Genomic DNA, 16,729 nt, shown 5'->3' on the forward strand with positions numbered 1-16,729 from the left:
GGCGCCTGGGTGGCTCAGTGGGTTAAAGCCTCTGCCTTCGGCTCAGGTCATGGTCCCAGGGTCCTGGGATCGAGCCCCACATCGGGCTCTCTGCTCAGCGGGGAGCCTGCTTCCTCCTCTCTCTCTCTCTGCCTGCCTCTCTGTCTACTTGTGATCTCTATCTCTCAAATAAATAAATAAAATCTTTAAAAAAAAATAAAAAAAAAAAGAAATCAAAGATCATTAGCATGTTTATTCAAGAAAGGATGGGAAAATCTCTCTCCTTGACATAGGTAAAATAACTTTTTATATAATGCTTTGGAGTAACATTTGGATGTCTTAGAAGCGTATTCCATGAGCATCCAAGAAGGAACATGAAAAGAGATTTTTTTTTGAGAGATTGTTTTCTTCTATGATTTGCCAAAATTGTTGCACATACCTGCATAGAACTCAGTCACTGTGTTGGCTACTGAGTAGGGAAGGAGGAATCCTTTCTTAAAAGTTCAGTTGAGTTGCTTTTTTTGGTTACAAATAGAAAGCCCTAGATGAACCAAAGTACTTCATGATGTACTCTTGATTCTCCTTCTTCTTTGCTATTCATTGGTCTCTTGTGGTTGGAAAGCCAAGGAAATAAGCAAAGTGTTCCATTTTATTCTTTCAGTTAGTGGATACATTTAGTAGAGATGGTAGAGATGACCTTGTCATCAATACTGTCAGGAGGGCAGTACTTGAATTGGCTATGACTAAAGGCAATAACACCTAGAACCGTGTTTGTCCATTCATTGAATAGATAATGAGCACCTACTAAATGCCAGACACTGTTGCGAATCCTGGACATTCAGTAAACAAGATCAAGAAGGACTCAGGCTTCTATTCCGGTTGGAGGAGACTGTCCAGAAGTGACAAAGAAAATGTCAGATAGTGACTAGTGCTCTGCAGAGAATTAGAATAGTCCGTGTTGAAAAAAAGCTGGATAGCTACTTTAGATTGGGAGTTGGGAGGAAAGAGTACATGATTGGATCTTGAGTGACTACAGGAGAATGGTTTTAGGTTTGGGGGTACCAGAGCTGGATGATGAGAAGGAGGCAGCCAGAGCTGGAGGGCGGCCAGTGTGGAAGACTGGAGGCTGGCATGGGCTTGTTGCGCACAGAGCTCATCAAATAGCAGAACAGTGTGGATAGAAGTAGGGCGCATGGGGCAAGCTGGGGCAAGTCTCAGAGGGCTTTGTTGGCCAGGTCAGGAGTTCAGGTGTAATGAGAAGCTTTGGGGGGTTTTACATAGGAATAAGATCTCATCAGAGTCATAGTGTGGGAAGTTCTTCCTGGCTACAAGCAGAGAGTGGATAGCACGGGAGCAGAGGTGGAGGAGTGGTTTTCCTATCTTGCTCCATCCTGCTCTGTCTTAGTCCTCTCCCTCTGCTTTGCAGTCTTGTTCATCTCTCATCCTTTGAGCACACTGGGATCCTTCCCATCTCAGGGCCCCTGCTCATCACTGCCTGGGACACTGGCCCACTGTACTTCATGGGGCTGGCTCCCTTTTATCCTTCAGTTCTCCCCACAAATGTAACCTCAAGAGACCCCACTTCCCTGGTTAGGCCCTTGTTCTGTGGTACTGTTTTTTCTCCATGGCACTTATCAAACAGAGATGTTCAGCTAGTGCTATCTTTTTTTGTGTCTTGCTCCTTTCATAAGAGCCTACGTTCACAAGAGCAAGGGCCTCATCCATGTTTTCCTGGAACAGACCCTGGCAGGCACACAGTAGGTGTTCACTAAACATCTGATGAAGGGAGGGAAGATTGGAAGGAGGGCAGATACTGTGTTTTTGGCACTTTGAGAGTCTCCAGCCTCTTTAACCAGGGCAACTCTGCTTTTCTTTTTCTGTGGGTTATATAAAAAAAAAAACAGTAACAAAAGGTTTCTGTTGTTTAAAACAAAGGACAGAACGGAAAACCACTCACTACTCTAGTAGAAAGAACTTAAAGGCTAAGAAACCAAAATCCCCCTAAAACAAAAAACCTAAAGGCTTCAGGGGCACCTAGGTGGCTCAGTTGTTAAGCATCTGCCTTCAGCTCAGGTCATGATCCCAGGGTCCTGGGATCTGGTCCCGCATTGGGCTCCCTGCTCAGTGGGAAGCCTACTTCTGCCTCTCCCACTCCCCCTGCTTATGTTCCCTATCTTCTCTGTCTCTCTCTCTCAAATAAATAAATAAAATGTTTTAAAAAAACAAACGTAAAGGCTTGATACTCAAGGGCCTGGCCTTTTTTTTTTTTTTTAAACTAATTCTTTTTTTTTTTTTTTTTTTTAAGATTTTATTTATTTATTTGACAGAGAGAGATCACAAGTAGGCAGAGAGGCAGGCAGAGAGAGTGAGAGGGAAGCAGGCTCTCTTCAGAGCAGAGAGCCGGACGTGGGACTCGATCCCAGGACCCTGAGATCATGACCTGAGCCGAAGGCAGCGGCTTAAACCACTGAGCCACCCAGGCGCCCCTTTTTTTTTTTTTTTTAAGATTTTATTCTTAAGCAATCTCTGTACCCAGTGTGGGGCTTGAGCTCACGACCCTGAGATGGAGAGACACACTCTGCTAACTGAGCCAAGCTAGCGCCCCAAGGATTAGTCAGTGCTTTTGTGGAAGAACTTCATTTTCTGTGTTCTTTAAGGTGTCTTTTCCCCCCCTTGAAAGATTGAGTTTAAAAAAAAAAATCAAATAACATAAAACTAAACATGTTCAAGTATACAGTTCAGTGTCAGATTGCCTTTTGTGAGGGACAGGCACAATCCTCCTCAAACCCTGCCTTCTTCCCAGGGATATTCTACCTCATAAATGGGTACTTAGGTACTTAAGTACATAAATGACTTCTTAGGAGAAGCCAAGAAAAAAGAAAGTCTCTTTTAAGTAGTTTGGAAGAGATTTATTTCCCACAGATTCGGAGCCACCTTCTTTGCAGGTTACTAAGGTATAGGCCAGAGTGTAGGGGACCTCACCTGTCTCCACCATCAAACATCAGCTCACCTCCTAACTTGTTTTCCTGATCCTAAAACCAGGTATGGTAACTGCTGGCTCTTCATCCTTGCAGAGAACAGATTGTGAAGTGTGTAAGACATGGGATTCCTTCTACTTTGCCCCAAAAGCTAGGAAACCATTGAACTATATAAAGGATGTGGGTAGGAGGGGAGGAGATCCTTGCTGCATCTTTCCAAACCTGTGATCCTCCCCTGATCACTGTTCCTGTACTTGGCTCCGTGGAGGCATTAAACTTAATTTGTTCACTTCAACTTAAACAGTATCGGGAATTCTTACTAACTTTTCTGTCCACAAAGCTGCAGTGAGTTTCAGACTGAGAGATGAAGAGCCAGAGTTTTCTGTGGCATGTTGGTGAATTAGGCAGGAAGGTGAGACCATCCTAACTCCCATATGTCTCAGGTGAGATTACCTGTTGTCTAGCCCATCCCAGTCATTTATACCATTGGTCATGTCGGCAGAGCTGTCTTTTGGATGGGAGCCCAGTTCTGACGTCCCTCTTTAACAGATTGCCACCTCTCTTCTTGCTACTTGGCTTTTAAAAACAATCACCTTTTTGGGGCACCTGGGTGGCACAGTTGGATAAGTGTCCGACTCTTGGTTTCGGCGCAGGTCATGATCTCAGGGTCCTGGGATTGAGTCCCGCATTGGGCTGTGCACTCAGCAAGGAGTCTGCTGGAGACTATCTCCCTTTCCCTCTCCCTCTGCTCCTCCTCTGCTTGCATTCTCTCTCTCTCAAATAAATAAAATTTAAAAAATAATATTTGGCAGTTTTGTTTAAAACACCCTTTATCTTTGCATACTGCCACAGCTACTTGGAAAAACTGATAGCATGGGTGATGTTCCTAATGCTGCCACAACCCTCTGAACATTCCATAATCTAGACTAGACCCTGACAATGAGACTAATGTTACTTCTGCTAAATTCCATTTGTTTACATTGGGATGGCTATTTTTTTTTTTCTTTCTTTCTTTTCTTTTCTTTCTGAGAGAGGGAGTTGGGGGTGGTGCACCTGGGTGGCTCAGTCATTGAGCCTCTGCCTCCGGTTCAGGTCACAATCCCAGCATCCTGGGATCGAGCCCCACATCAGGCTCCCTGCTCAGTGGGGAGCCTGCTTCTCCCTCTCCCACTCTCCCTGCTTGTGTTGCCTCTCTCACTGTGTCTTTCTCTGTCAAATAAATAGATAAAATCTTAAGAGAGAGAGAGAGAGAGGGAGGGAGGGAGTGGGGCAGGGATAGAGGGAGGAGGGTGAGGGAATCTTTTTTTTTTTTCTTTTTAAAAGATTTTATTTATTTATTTGACAGAGAGCACAAGCAGGGGGAGAGGCAGGGAAAAGGAGAAGCAGGCTCCCTGCTTACGGGACTTGATCCCAGTACTCTAGGATCATGACCTGAGCTGAAGGCAATGGCTTAACCAACTGAGCCACCCAGGCGCCCCTGGGATGGCTATTTCTTTTTTTTTTTTTAAAGATTTTTTTTTTTTTTTTTTTTTATTTGACAGAGAGAGAGATCACAAGTAGGCAGACAGAGAGAGAGGAGGAAGCAGGCTCCCTGTGGAGCAGAGAGCCCGATGTGGGGCTCGATCCCAGGACCCTGAGATCATGACCTGAGCCGAAGGCAGCGGCTTAATCTACTGAGCCACCCAGGCGCCCCTGGGATGGCTATTTCTGATGGAGTTCAGAAGGTGTTTTACTCATGAATGAATTAAGTTCCTAAAGCTTGTTCTAAACTCCATTCTGGATGAGTCCAAAATAGATGATATGGGCATCCAATATATCTACATTTCTTCCGTGGAAATAGGAAACATCAGTGACACTGGATTTTGGCTCTTTATTCCTTCTCCTCAGACTTCATGAGACTTACTTTCTATCCTTCAGAATGATTACTACTATTATTAATCAGAATCATTACTATTATTGTCATGTAATGATTACATTTTATTCTGTTGGTACCATTTTGGTTGTTTTCTTGATTCTTTTTTTTTTTTTAAGATTTTATTTATTTATTTGACAGACAGAGATCACAAGCAGGCAGAGAGGCAGGCAGAGAGAGAGGAGGAAGCAGGCTCCCTGCCGAGCAGAGAGCCCGATGTGGGACTCGATCCCAGGACCCTGAGATCGTAACCCGAGCCGAAGGCAGCGGCTTAACCCACTGAGCCACCTAGGCACCCTGTTTTCTTGATTCTTTCACTTTTAAAATTCTCTTGATTTTTATTTCACTCTTAATGGTATATCTTTTTATACCAGAACTCTTGAAATTCTCATTGTGTTTGTACTTAACAGTCATGCTATGGTGATTGATTTTCTAAAATGCCATTAAGAAATGTCTATTAGCACCATATTTGGAGAGAGCAGAGTGGCTGTGGAGGTGTTTCTGGATAATTTATGTTAAGCCTCCATATCCTTTTAAACCTTTGCTTTTATGTTTTTCTTCAAAAATTTTAGTGTCCCCTTGGTTTCACAAGAACTTTAGAAGTAGAAGTTTAAACAGAACTACATTACATAAGTCATTTCCTGGTGTTTCTTTTTTTCTTTTTTTTTTCTTTTTTAAAGATTTCATTTATTTATTTGACAGAGACAGAGAGAGAGAGACAGCAAGAGAGGGAATACAGGGGGAGTGGGAGAGGGAGAAGCAGGCTTCCTGCTGAGCAGGGAGCCTGATGTGGGGCTTGATCCTAGGACCCTGGGATCATGACCTGAGCTGAAGGCAGACACCTACGGACTAAGCCACCCAGGTTCCCCTCCCTGGTGTTTCAGATATGTAGACACATGTATGATATGAGAAACTCAAATCATAATAGGTCTTGTCAAGAGTGTGGGAGGGGTTTGGGGTAGGGAAAGACACATAGGGCTGGAGGTGGAGAGAGTAGTTAATAATGGGGTATTGCTTGTGTCCAGGAGAAAGTCGGTGATGACCCAAAGAGGGCAAGGGAATTGGAGAAGAGAGGGTGGTGCTTTGGGGATCAACTGCACGGAGATCTGGTTGCTCAGGGAGGTGCACCTGTTTCTGACCACAGATAGAATGTGTGACTGAGCCACCAACCAAAATAAAAGAAGCCAAGGGGGAACCAGATTGAGAGTGGGTAGGAGGGTGGTGGTGATTTTATTGATATTGCAGCAGAACGAGGAGTCAGGGGAAGGCACAGAATTAGAGACAGCAAGTAAAGAAGTTTGAAAATGGAAAATAAAAGGGGGTTTGAGCACAAGATTGAGGAAAGGGAGTGGGAGAGAGCTGTAGTCTGAGGGCCTGGAGCCTACATGGAGGGTCAGACTGAACATAAAGGAGGCAGGGCCTAGCTAATGGACCAAGATCTCAAGGAGGCCGTATGGAATGGAAATGAGGATAGGATCACGGTCCTCCTTCAGAGTCTGGGAAAAAGAAAGAATGGTGCAGATGCCAAGAAACGTTAAAGGGGAGGGCGCCTGGGTGGCTCAGTGGGTTAAGCCTCTGCCTTCAGCTCAGGTGATGATCTCAGGGTCCTGGGATCAAGTCCCACATCGGGCTCTCTGCTTGGCAGGGAGCCTGCTTTCTCCTCTCTCTCTCTGCCTGCCTCTCTGCCTACTTGTGATTTCTCTCTGTCAAATAAATAAATAAAATCTTAAAAAAAAGAAACGTTAAAGGGGAAACGATAGAAAGTGTGGGCTTGGGCAACTGGGTGGTTCCGTTGGTTAAGTGACTGCCTTCAGCTCAGTCATGATCCCAGAGTCCTGGATCGGGCCCCCTGCTCAGCAGGGAGTCTGCCTCTCCCTCTGACCCTCCCCCCGTCTCATGTTTTCTCTCTCTCTCTCTCTCTCTCTAATCTATAAATAAAATAAAACAAAACAAAGTGTGGGCCTCAGTGCCCACTGCTCCATGTTCTCAGGGAAAGTAGAAGGCAAGATCAGGCTTAGAGTGAGGAGTCTGCTTTCTAGAGATCTCTCCCTGGGCCTCATCAAAACATTTCTTAGAGGTGTCCAGTCCTGACCATCAGGAGCTCTCTCCTTTGCCTCTTCCCTGCATCCTCTGCCAGTTTATTCTCTTACATTCATAATCCCCTGAGTATTTTTGCATTACCATCTAGCTTCCCAGCTACTGCTTCTCGCAAAGAAAAAAAAACAGAATGGGGAAGGGGGGAGGACAGGGTGGGCTTTGAGTATTATGGAGAAGTCATGAAGGCAGAGCATAAGTATCAAAGACAAGACAGCAAATGAGAGCAGGCAATGATTGGGGGCCCAGCTGGAGACGAAGAATTTGTAAGGTTCCAAACCCCCATTTGCAGCTTTCTTCTCATGTGCAGGTGCACAGGAACTCAGAGATGTGGAATCGCTGTGGGACTGAGCTAAATCACTGCTGTAGAACTGTGACGATGGAAATGGTCCTTATCAGTGCTGTCCAGTAGGGTGGTCTCTAGTCACTTGTGGCTGTTGAGTACTAAAATTTTGGCTACTGCTGTTGAAGAATGGAATTTTTAATTTCTTTTTTTTTTTTTTTAAAGTATTCATTTATTTATTTATTTGCTAGAGAGAGAGAGAGAGAAAGAGCAAGAACATACAAGCAGGCTCCCCACCAAGCAAGGAGCCCGATGTGGGACTTGAACCTAGGACCCTGGGATCATGCATGGTCTGAACCAAAGGCAGACAAGATGCTCTGAGCACCCAGGTGTCCCTGAACTTCTCATTTCATTTTAATTCAATCTAAATAGCCACATGTGGCTAGTGACTCCCCTTTGGGACAGCACCAATATAGAATTAGGGAGTTTGTAGAGTTCATATGGAGAGGACCTCAACAAAGAGGAGTGCTAATGATCCCATTAGCGCTTCAACTCAATTCCTAGTGGAGATGGTGAATGGGCTGGTAAACAGGAGAAAATGGAGGGGCAAGAATTTCCTGTGTTAATCTTTAGTTAAAAAAAAAAAAAAAAAAATCATGTCCAAATTTGTTTTTAAGGCGAGAACGTCAGTATTCTGTATGTAGTAGTGAAGATTCTCCCGGGTCTTGCGAAGTCCTGTATTTCTCCATGGGTAGTCCTGATCAGCTCATGGTTTACAAAGGGAAATGCATTGGTGAGTAAACTAGCTAAATTGATTTAAGCTATTCTAATAACAAAAGTTAAATCATGAAGGAGTAATGGTGGAACGGACACTGCATTGTCTGATGCAGGGAGAACTATTAAATCCATGAGTTGTTCTGGTTCCCGTTGCCTAAGGACCAGAATGAGAAAGCACTCAGGTTTCCCCTTCCGTGAGATGGAAATAAAAACCTAAGCCCTTGGAAATACCATTAACATAAAGATAATTTAACATTTGTCCTTATTCTCATTAGTCAAGCTTTTGGAAACCAAAATGGTTGACATTGCTGATTAGAATGTGTGTAATGAAATGAGTTCTAATGCCTGTAATCTCTAATGACCAAGTCTGATTTTCTTATGTTGATATTCATCTGAATAGCATTTTCCTGCTTGGCATTCCCGACCAGGAAAAGCACTTTGTTTTCTGTTTGTCTTACTCAGCAGTTTTGTCTCCTGATGGCTATCTGGAGTAAAGCTGGTTTAGCAATTTGTGATTTGAATTGTTTATGTCAAAATCAGGTTTTCAGTATCTACCTCTTTTGTACGTGTAAATGTATGTCTTTTATCAGCCACACAGATACAGCTGCTAGTTGGCGTGGGGATCACTTGGATGTAGTGAATTGGACAATTTAATTTTCAGCCCCGTGACTATTCTTACCAAAGCTAACAGCCAAATTATTGAAATTGAATTTAATTTCTTTTGGTGTCTTTTTCCCATCTCCTTTAAGGAGATACAGATTAACAGGGTCGTTGCCAGGGAGCAGGCAGCAGATAAGAGGGAAACCAAATATTTGAATAGTCCATGAACCAGACAGTTAACCTTGGCTGATGGAAAGCAGCCCGAACGGTACAGGACCGTGTGTACAGAGTGTACCGAATGCAGACAAAGCAGCCATTTGAACAGCCTCACAACCTTGAACCTGAGACTGTCCTTGACTCAGAGACATTTCAGACTCCCAAACTGGCAACCTAAAACTCAATGGTTTCAATAATATGGGGAAACCGGGAAGGCAAATTAATCCAGCTGCTTATTACCTTCGCTCGGTCTCTTATTCCCACTGGTACGCATTAGATCGATTTACCTAAGTTAGTGCGCTCATTAGGGGACACATTGGCAGTTGGAACATTTTTTAATAAAACCATCAAGTAAATTACTTACTTTGCTTTCTCGCAACAGGTCTGAATTTTTTAAATATGTACTCCTATTCTACGAAATGTTTTTGTAAAAGATGAACTCATTAACATTTGTTTTTCAACTCAGAGCTGCCATAGAAGCAGAGAAAGCTGATGGGTGAAGCATGTAGACCATTGGTGCAAATGATCATTAGCGCATAATAGAGTCTCAATCAGAAATCTCCTGGGAACATACTTCCTTCAGTCTCATAGCAGTGTGTTCCTTTGTCCCTTTTATTACCGCATCACAAAAAAGTGACAAGAGGAGGTTGGTGATAACAAAATGACAATACCAAAAAACCTTGCAGTCAGCAATTAGGAGACCCCCACTGGGTTCCAGTTAAGGCAACACATATTGCAAGACCTTGTACTGTGTAATGCACACATTTAATTAGGCTTTCTGTAAATAACATCACATTCCATCCCATAAACATTAAAATCAGGCATCTCCATGTGTGTACTGCGTAGACCCCCCCACCTTCCACAGGTAGAATTGGGTTGACAAATTTTCACATATTAAGGTTTTTTTTTCCCGTTAGGCTAAGAATGTCAGGAATTATTTATAATTAGCATAAGAGATCATTTGCACTAAAATTTCTTATATTGCCAGCATTTCTATGAGGCTAAAAACTGCTGTTCAATTAATAAGTCTAGGTGAGCTGGTTCAGCCACATTCCCCCAACATCTTTTGTACTCCAACTCTGTCTTATAAATACGGGTTACGTTTCATTTTTAAATGGAAAAAATATTATTTTTTAGAACATGTTTTTTGTTATGAAGACAGTATAGCAACATGGAAAACAATTATTTATATACTAAGAGAGAAAGACCAAATACTATATAACAGTGGTTCTCAGATGGGGGCGGTTTTGTCCCCTGGGGGATGTTTGTGCATGTCTGGACATATTTTCCGTGGTTAAGACCAGGGTAGGGGTACTGCTGGCACATAGTGGGTAGAGACCAGAGGTGCTGCCAGTTATCCTACAGTGGACAAGACAGCCCTTTTCAACAAAACATTTTAGTCTAAATTGTCCCTAGCATCAAGGGTGAGAAACGCTATTCTATATGCTATGAGTTGGTAAATTAGAATAAAAGTAGAGGGATCTGGAAGAGAAATAAAAGAATGATATCGCAGGTGATACTTTTCTCCATTTCTAATTTTTTGGTCATTTCTATCCTAGTCCTTAATGAAAATTGGTGTTAAAGAAATTTTGCTCTCCCAGGTACAATTGGAAACCATATGCCCATCACTGAATGTGTTGGTCTTTTTAGCTTCAAACTGAAACGGTCATTTCTGGATCCTTCCCCCAGAACCATTGGCCAGTTTGTATTTGCTGAACATACTGAAATTTTGGAGTCAGAAGATCATTGATACATTCAGGTTTCCAGATTATTTATTAAAACTTGTTTTTAATACTCATCTACATGGATGGAAAGATCTTGATGGAGTGGTCCCGTTTCCAAATTCCTTTCATGACAGGGGTTGGTATTTAGCTCCATGAGGGTGGGCAGCCATCATCAGAAGTGAGCCAGTTATGGAAGGAACATCATGAATAATGGCTAGTAGAGGAAAACACCAATCTGAGACTAAAACCTCATGGTTGATTATTGTCCCTTTGTAAAAATTAATAGTTAAGGGTTCAGAATTTGTTGTTAAATACTAAAAAATTTGGTTACAAAAGAGCATGTATTACATCCAGTCGTATTTTTTATAGGTAGCATATGGTATCCACTCTTGAATGAATGCATGAAAGTACAGACCCTCTTTCTTTACCCCCACAGAAAATAGACCAGTGAGATTTTATCACATTTTCTTTAAATGTGCAGGCAGTGATGAACCCCTTGGAAAGTTAGTTTACAATGCTTTGGAAACGGCCACTGGCAGCTTTGTCTTGTTGCACGAGTGGGTCCTTCAGTGGCAGAAGAAAATGGGTCCATTCCTCACCAGTCAAGAAAAGGAGAAGATCGATAAGTGCAAAAAGCAGGTGGGCATCCAAGGTGGCCCCTGAGCAGAGCCCCCACCTTGAACTTGACAAGATGACAGGACAAAAGAACTGTGCATTTGATTGGCTAGCAAAGATGATGCAGAACGGTAGGAGATCTGTTTAACGGGAGGGATGGTGGGGGGCCCATCCCCTTTCCAGAGTTTTCTCAGCCCCTTGCTGCTCCTTTCATAACACTCACAAAACATGGTCAGGCTTTGTTGTGTGCACTGCCTTTCTCATGACACGAATAGTTGTCCCCAGCTGGGGCTGGATATACTTCATTCTCATGTTTTCTGTAATCTTTTGGAATCTTTGCATCAGAACTGAATTTTAGGGGACTGGACAGTTTTTTGTTTGTTTGTTTTTAATATTTTTATTTATTTGACAGATCACAAGTAGGTGGAGAGGCAGGCAGAGAGGAAAGCAGGCTCCCCGCTGAGCAGAGAGCTTAATGCGGGGCTCGATCCTAGGACCCTGGTATCCTGACCTAAGCCAAAGGCAGAGGCTTTTTTTTTTTTTTTTTAAAGATTTATTTATTTGACAGATAGAGATTACAAGTAGGCAGAGAGGCAGGCAGAGAGAGAGGAGGAAGCAGGCTCCCCACTGAGCAGAGAGCCCGATGCGGGGCTTGATCCCAGGACCCTGGGATCATGACCTGAGCTGAAGGCAGAGGCTTTAACCCGCTGAGCCACCCAGGTGCCCCAGGACTGGACAGTTTTAACGTTAATTTATAATTCTGAGTTTAAGAAGAACACTGAACACTGCATATCACGCAGTGACATCATAAAGATGTTACAAACAGTAGGAAAGCACTGTGTCTAGAAATGTGTATTTATGATAGAAAAACTGGAAGTAAATACACTGAAATCATAATGGTTGTCTTTGGGTAGTGACTGTATAGGTCATTTGTGGGTTTTTTTCCATTTGTGTTAGTACTTACTAAAAGGATTGATGCTGGGGCGCCTGGGTGGCTCAGTGGGTTAAAGCCTCTGCCTTCGGCTCAGGTCATGATCCCAGGGTTCTGGGATCGAGCCCCACATCAGGCTCTCTGCCTGGCGGGGAGCCTGCCTCCTCCTCTCTCTCTGCCTGCCTCTCTGCCTACTTGTGATCTCTGTCTGTCAAATAAATAAATAAATTCTTAAAAAAAAAAAAAGGATGATGATGCTTTATAATCAGGAAAGTCTTTTCTTAAGATCTTTTTTATTATTTTTAAATAACTTGTATACTCAGCATAGGGCTTAAACCCACACAACCCTGAAATCAAGAGCTTCATGCTGTGGCAACTGAGGCAGCCAGGTACCCCATCAGGAAAAGTTTTTTATTTCGTATTTATTTATTTATTTTTTAAAGATTTTATTTATTTATTTGTCAGAGAGAGAGAGCGAGCACAGGCAGACAGAGCGGCAGGCAGAGGCAGAGGGAGAAGCAGGCTCCCTGCCGAGCAAGGAGCCCTATGTGGGACTCGATCCCAGGACGCTGGGATCATGACCTGAGCCGAAGGCAGCCGCTTAACCAACTGAGCCACCCAGGTGTCCCAGGAAAGGTTTTTTAAAAAATTGATTTTTTTTTTTCTTGGTTTGGTTTGGTGTTGTTTTGTTTTTGTTTTTTTGCTGGCCTTACAGCAAGAGAAATTGCTTTTAAAAGCTGTTGACACAAGCCCCTAGGTGACTCTATGGGTTAAGCGTCTGACACTTAAATCTCAGGTCTTGATCTCAGGGTCTTGGGCTTAAGCCCCAGAAGTCCCATATTAGGCTTCATGCTGGGCATGGAGCCTACTTAAAAAAACCGAGAAACGTGATCAATTTTGGCGTGTCCGGGGGGCTGAGTTGGCTAAGTGTCTGCCTTCGGTTTAGCTCACGATCCCAGGATCTTGGGAAGGAGCCCGCCATTGGGCTCCTTGCTTAGTGGGGAGCCTGTTTCTCCCTCTCTCGGGAAGGAGCCTGGCATCAGGCTCCCTGCTCAGTAGGGAGCCTCTTCTCTCTCTTCTCTGTAGCTCCCACTGCTTATGTTCTCTCGTACTCTTTCTTTCTCTGTCAAATTAATAGGTAAAATGTTAAAAAAAAAAAAAAAGCTGTTCATCAATTTTATAGTATTTGTACGCTAGATTTTTGAGATCACAGTAGCAGAGAAATAATTAAATTGCTTTCATCTTTATGAACCATTATGTTGGCCTTATAATTTAGGGGGGGATACAGAACATATTTCTTCTCCTTTCAAAGTACATTTTCTATTAAATATTTTACTTTTTTTCTTTTAAAGATTCTATTTATTTTTTTTGACAGAGAGACAGCAAAGGAGGGAATACAAGCAGGGGGAGTAGGAGAGGGAGAAGCAGGCTCCCCACTGAGCAGGGAACCCGATGCTGGGCTCTATCCCAGGACCCTGTTCCAACTGAGCCAGCCAGATGCCCTTAAATATTTTACTTTTGAAATGAAATACCAGTTAATGGTGATCAATGCAGTATTATTTGGTGATGTTTTTCCTCATCAGATTCAAGGGGCAGAGACAGAATTCAGCTCACTGGTAAAACTGAGCCATCCAAATGTCGTACGCTACTTTGCAATGAATCTCAAAGAGCAAGATGACTCCATCGTAGTGGACATTTTATCGGAGCATGTGAATGGGGTCTCCCTCGCTGCACACCTGAGCCACTCTGGCCCCATCCCCGTGCATCAGCTCCGCAGGTACGCAGCTCAGCTCTTGTCGGGCCTCGAGTATTTGCACAGCAGTGACGTGGTGCATAAGGATCTGCGTGCATCAAATGTGCTGGTGGACGCAGACGGCAATGTCAAGGTTACGGACTACAGCATTTCTAAGCGCCTAGCAGACATTTGCAAGGAGGACGTGTTTGAACAAAGCCGAGTTAGTTTCAGTGACAGTGCCTTACCTTATAAAACGGGCAAGAAAGGGGATGTTTGGTGTCTTGGTCTTCTGCTGCTCTTCCTCAGCCAAGGACAAGAATGTGGAGAGTACCCTGTGACCATCCCTCATGACTTACCAGCTGACTTTCGAGATTTTCTAAAGAAGTGAGTATCCTGGAGATTCTCCCTAATTGCACTTTATTCCTGAACTTTTAAAAAAACATTTTATTTATTTGAGAGAGAGCAGGTGCATGAGCAGGGGGAGGGGCATAGGGAGAGGAACAAATAGATTCCGTGCTCAGAGTGGAACCTGCAGCTGGGCTCGATCCCAGGACCCCAAGATCATGACCTAAGACCGAGGCAGATGCTTAACTGTCTCAGCCACCCAGGTGCCCCTATTCCGGAACTTGTAATTGTGCTTAAATATGTTCACCATCTAAGTGATGTGTTCAAGCTTAAAAGTGAGGAACAGGACTGAAGTTTATTCTTCGTTCTTCCAACCCTTTCTCTGCCATGTAGGTTCTGATTTCTTGGTGACCAGCTGACTATTTTCATTCCCTTCACTTGCACATCTCCTAAATTCCCCCGGGTTTAGTAGTAGCTTTTCAGACTGCTTCTGGGGAGTGCCTGGTATCTAGGAAGTTAACAGGGATTGCCACAGGGAGAAATACCCCAGGTATCCAGATGGAAGACCCTCTCTGTCTACCTTACCTGCTGGGTCCTTGTCCAAAGACAAGGCCTCCTATCTAAAAACAGCTCTAGGAGAATCACACTTCTGCCCCTTGTTGTTCTGAACCATTCTTGATTAGCCATGTCTCCTTCAGCCAGCTGATAGAATGCGTTGACTTCCAAGCACCAGCCGTAGGACTTTCGACACCTGTAAATTCCAGGTGCACCTTTCATTACAGAGCCACTTCTGACTGCTTTGAGAGACTCCTTACTGAAAGGGTCACGTGGGGCCTAAAGTTTTTGTCCAGGTCCTTCCCTTCAGTGCTTTCCCGCTTAGCCCTGCCTCTCAGCTCTGTCCAAGCCAGACCTCAGTTCTCTCAGTTTCTCTGTTAAAGAAGTAAGATCCTTCAGTGTGGGTTTTTCCAGGCACTGCCCTGGTCCAGCCTTCCTGCGGAAGGTGAGCTGGACTGGTTTCTTCCCTTCCCAGCACTCGTGTCTTGTTTCTCACTTTTTTTTTCCCCCAGCCATTCACTTTTATCCACTTCCTACATCTCTTTTACCCTTTACATTGTTTTTGCTATTCCCAGCCGTCATGCCACTTGACCTGAGCCAGTGTTATCTGCTGTCCCTCATGACCTATTACAGAAAGTAGTTGCACTTCTGTTTAAATAAGATAGTTTCTGTGTAAAATAAAAGCAGACGTGATGTACATACAGTCATGGAAAGAGGGCGACTTTGATTCTTTATACTGTGTTCTCTCCTTTGAGTATATAAATGTCTTAAGATTTCTAAGGAAATCTTTTTCAATTTCTCCTAAATGCAAGAGAACTTTAAAAGTATTTATTTAGGGGCGCCTGAGTGACTCAGTCATTAAGTGTCTGCCTGTGGCTCAGGTGGTGATCCCGGGTCCTGGGATGGAGACCCACATCAGGCTCTCTGCTCAGCGAGAAGCCTGCTTCTCTCTCTCCCACTCCCCCCTTGTGTTTCCTCTCCCACTGTGTCTCTCTCTGTCAAATAAATGAGAAAAGTGTTAAAAGAAATTTTTTTTTTATTTAAATGCATCCTGAGGATGAAGTTGACTAAAAGGAAACCAATGGAAATATGGTAATAGAACCAAAGATAGGCTCATTTCATTCTTCAAAATGTCACTTTTGGCTTTTGGCCCTTCCTTATGGGTCAAGGGTAATTTAGCAAATAGCATTATGTATTTTTAGAAAACAACACTGGGAAGTTGATGTGCAACGTATCTCTTACATTTAACAGCAAAGTGACAGACTCAGTAGCTCATTTTCTTCTTAGAGAATCGCTCAGCACTCTGACTATTGAACTTGAGATCAGCACTATTTCTCACTGTGTAACATGGTTGTCCTTTAGACTTTTTTGTATATTCCTGTCTCATCCTAGACTGATTTGATGGACGACTTGGTGAAGGAGGGGCCCATATGGTATTATTTTACTGCCTTTGCTGTCCAGCTCCAATAAGGAAAAAAAAATCATTCACCAACAACATAAGCATAGCAACATTTCATTTGTAGTTGCCTTTTTACTTCTTGGTGACTATCCTCTGGAAAAAGGTTTTGCTCCGTCATCAGTCTCTGTGACAGGAAGGAGCCCAGCCTGGAGGCAGATAGCTGGTTTCAGGTCTCACCCTCACCCCTTACTAGCTGAGTACTTCAGCTCTCTACCTTGAGGTTTGTCCTTATAAAATGGATCATTTTATTTATTTATTTGAAAGAGAATGAGGTGGAGAGGGGCAGTGAGAGAAGCAGACTCCTTGCTGATTCCATCTAGAGACTCCAGGATCATGACCTGAGCCCAAGGCAGACACTTAACCAACAGAGCCACCCAGGTGCTCCAGAATGGATCGTTTTAATAATTTTAATTGAGTCATTTAATTAGAATAGCACTGCCTGCTTCCCGAGGTGGCTGGTGAGGGTTCAGGGCTCACTCACACCTGTAAAGGGGCCTGCCCTGAGAAAGCAGTAGGTGTCGCCGCT

General features: G+C 43.5%; 1 protein-coding gene across 5 annotated transcripts in view; it reads left to right on the plus strand.

The window, feature by feature from the left end:
• Positions 1 to 16,729, plus strand: part of EIF2AK4 (eukaryotic translation initiation factor 2 alpha kinase 4) — a 113,927-nt gene that overhangs the window by 33,624 nt on the left and 63,574 nt on the right. For 4 of the 5 annotated variants that reach the window (XR_006818627.1, XR_006818626.1, XM_046007530.1 and 1 more), the window contains exons 7-9: positions 7,924 to 8,039; positions 11,045 to 11,202; positions 13,693 to 14,228. Coding sequence is in view for 3 of the 5 variants with exons in the window: in XM_046007530.1 (XP_045863486.1) it covers positions 7,924 to 8,039; positions 11,045 to 11,202; positions 13,693 to 14,228 (810 nt within the window). In the remaining 2 variants the exon portion in view is untranslated. The remainder of the gene's footprint in view (positions 1 to 7,923; positions 8,040 to 11,044; positions 11,203 to 13,692; positions 14,229 to 16,729) is intronic. The other variant, XM_046007532.1, reaches the window with a different exon arrangement.

Source organism: Meles meles, chromosome 6 (assembly GCF_922984935.1).
Source record: "Meles meles chromosome 6, mMelMel3.1 paternal haplotype, whole genome shotgun sequence".
Taxonomy (NCBI): domain Eukaryota; kingdom Metazoa; phylum Chordata; class Mammalia; order Carnivora; family Mustelidae; genus Meles; species Meles meles.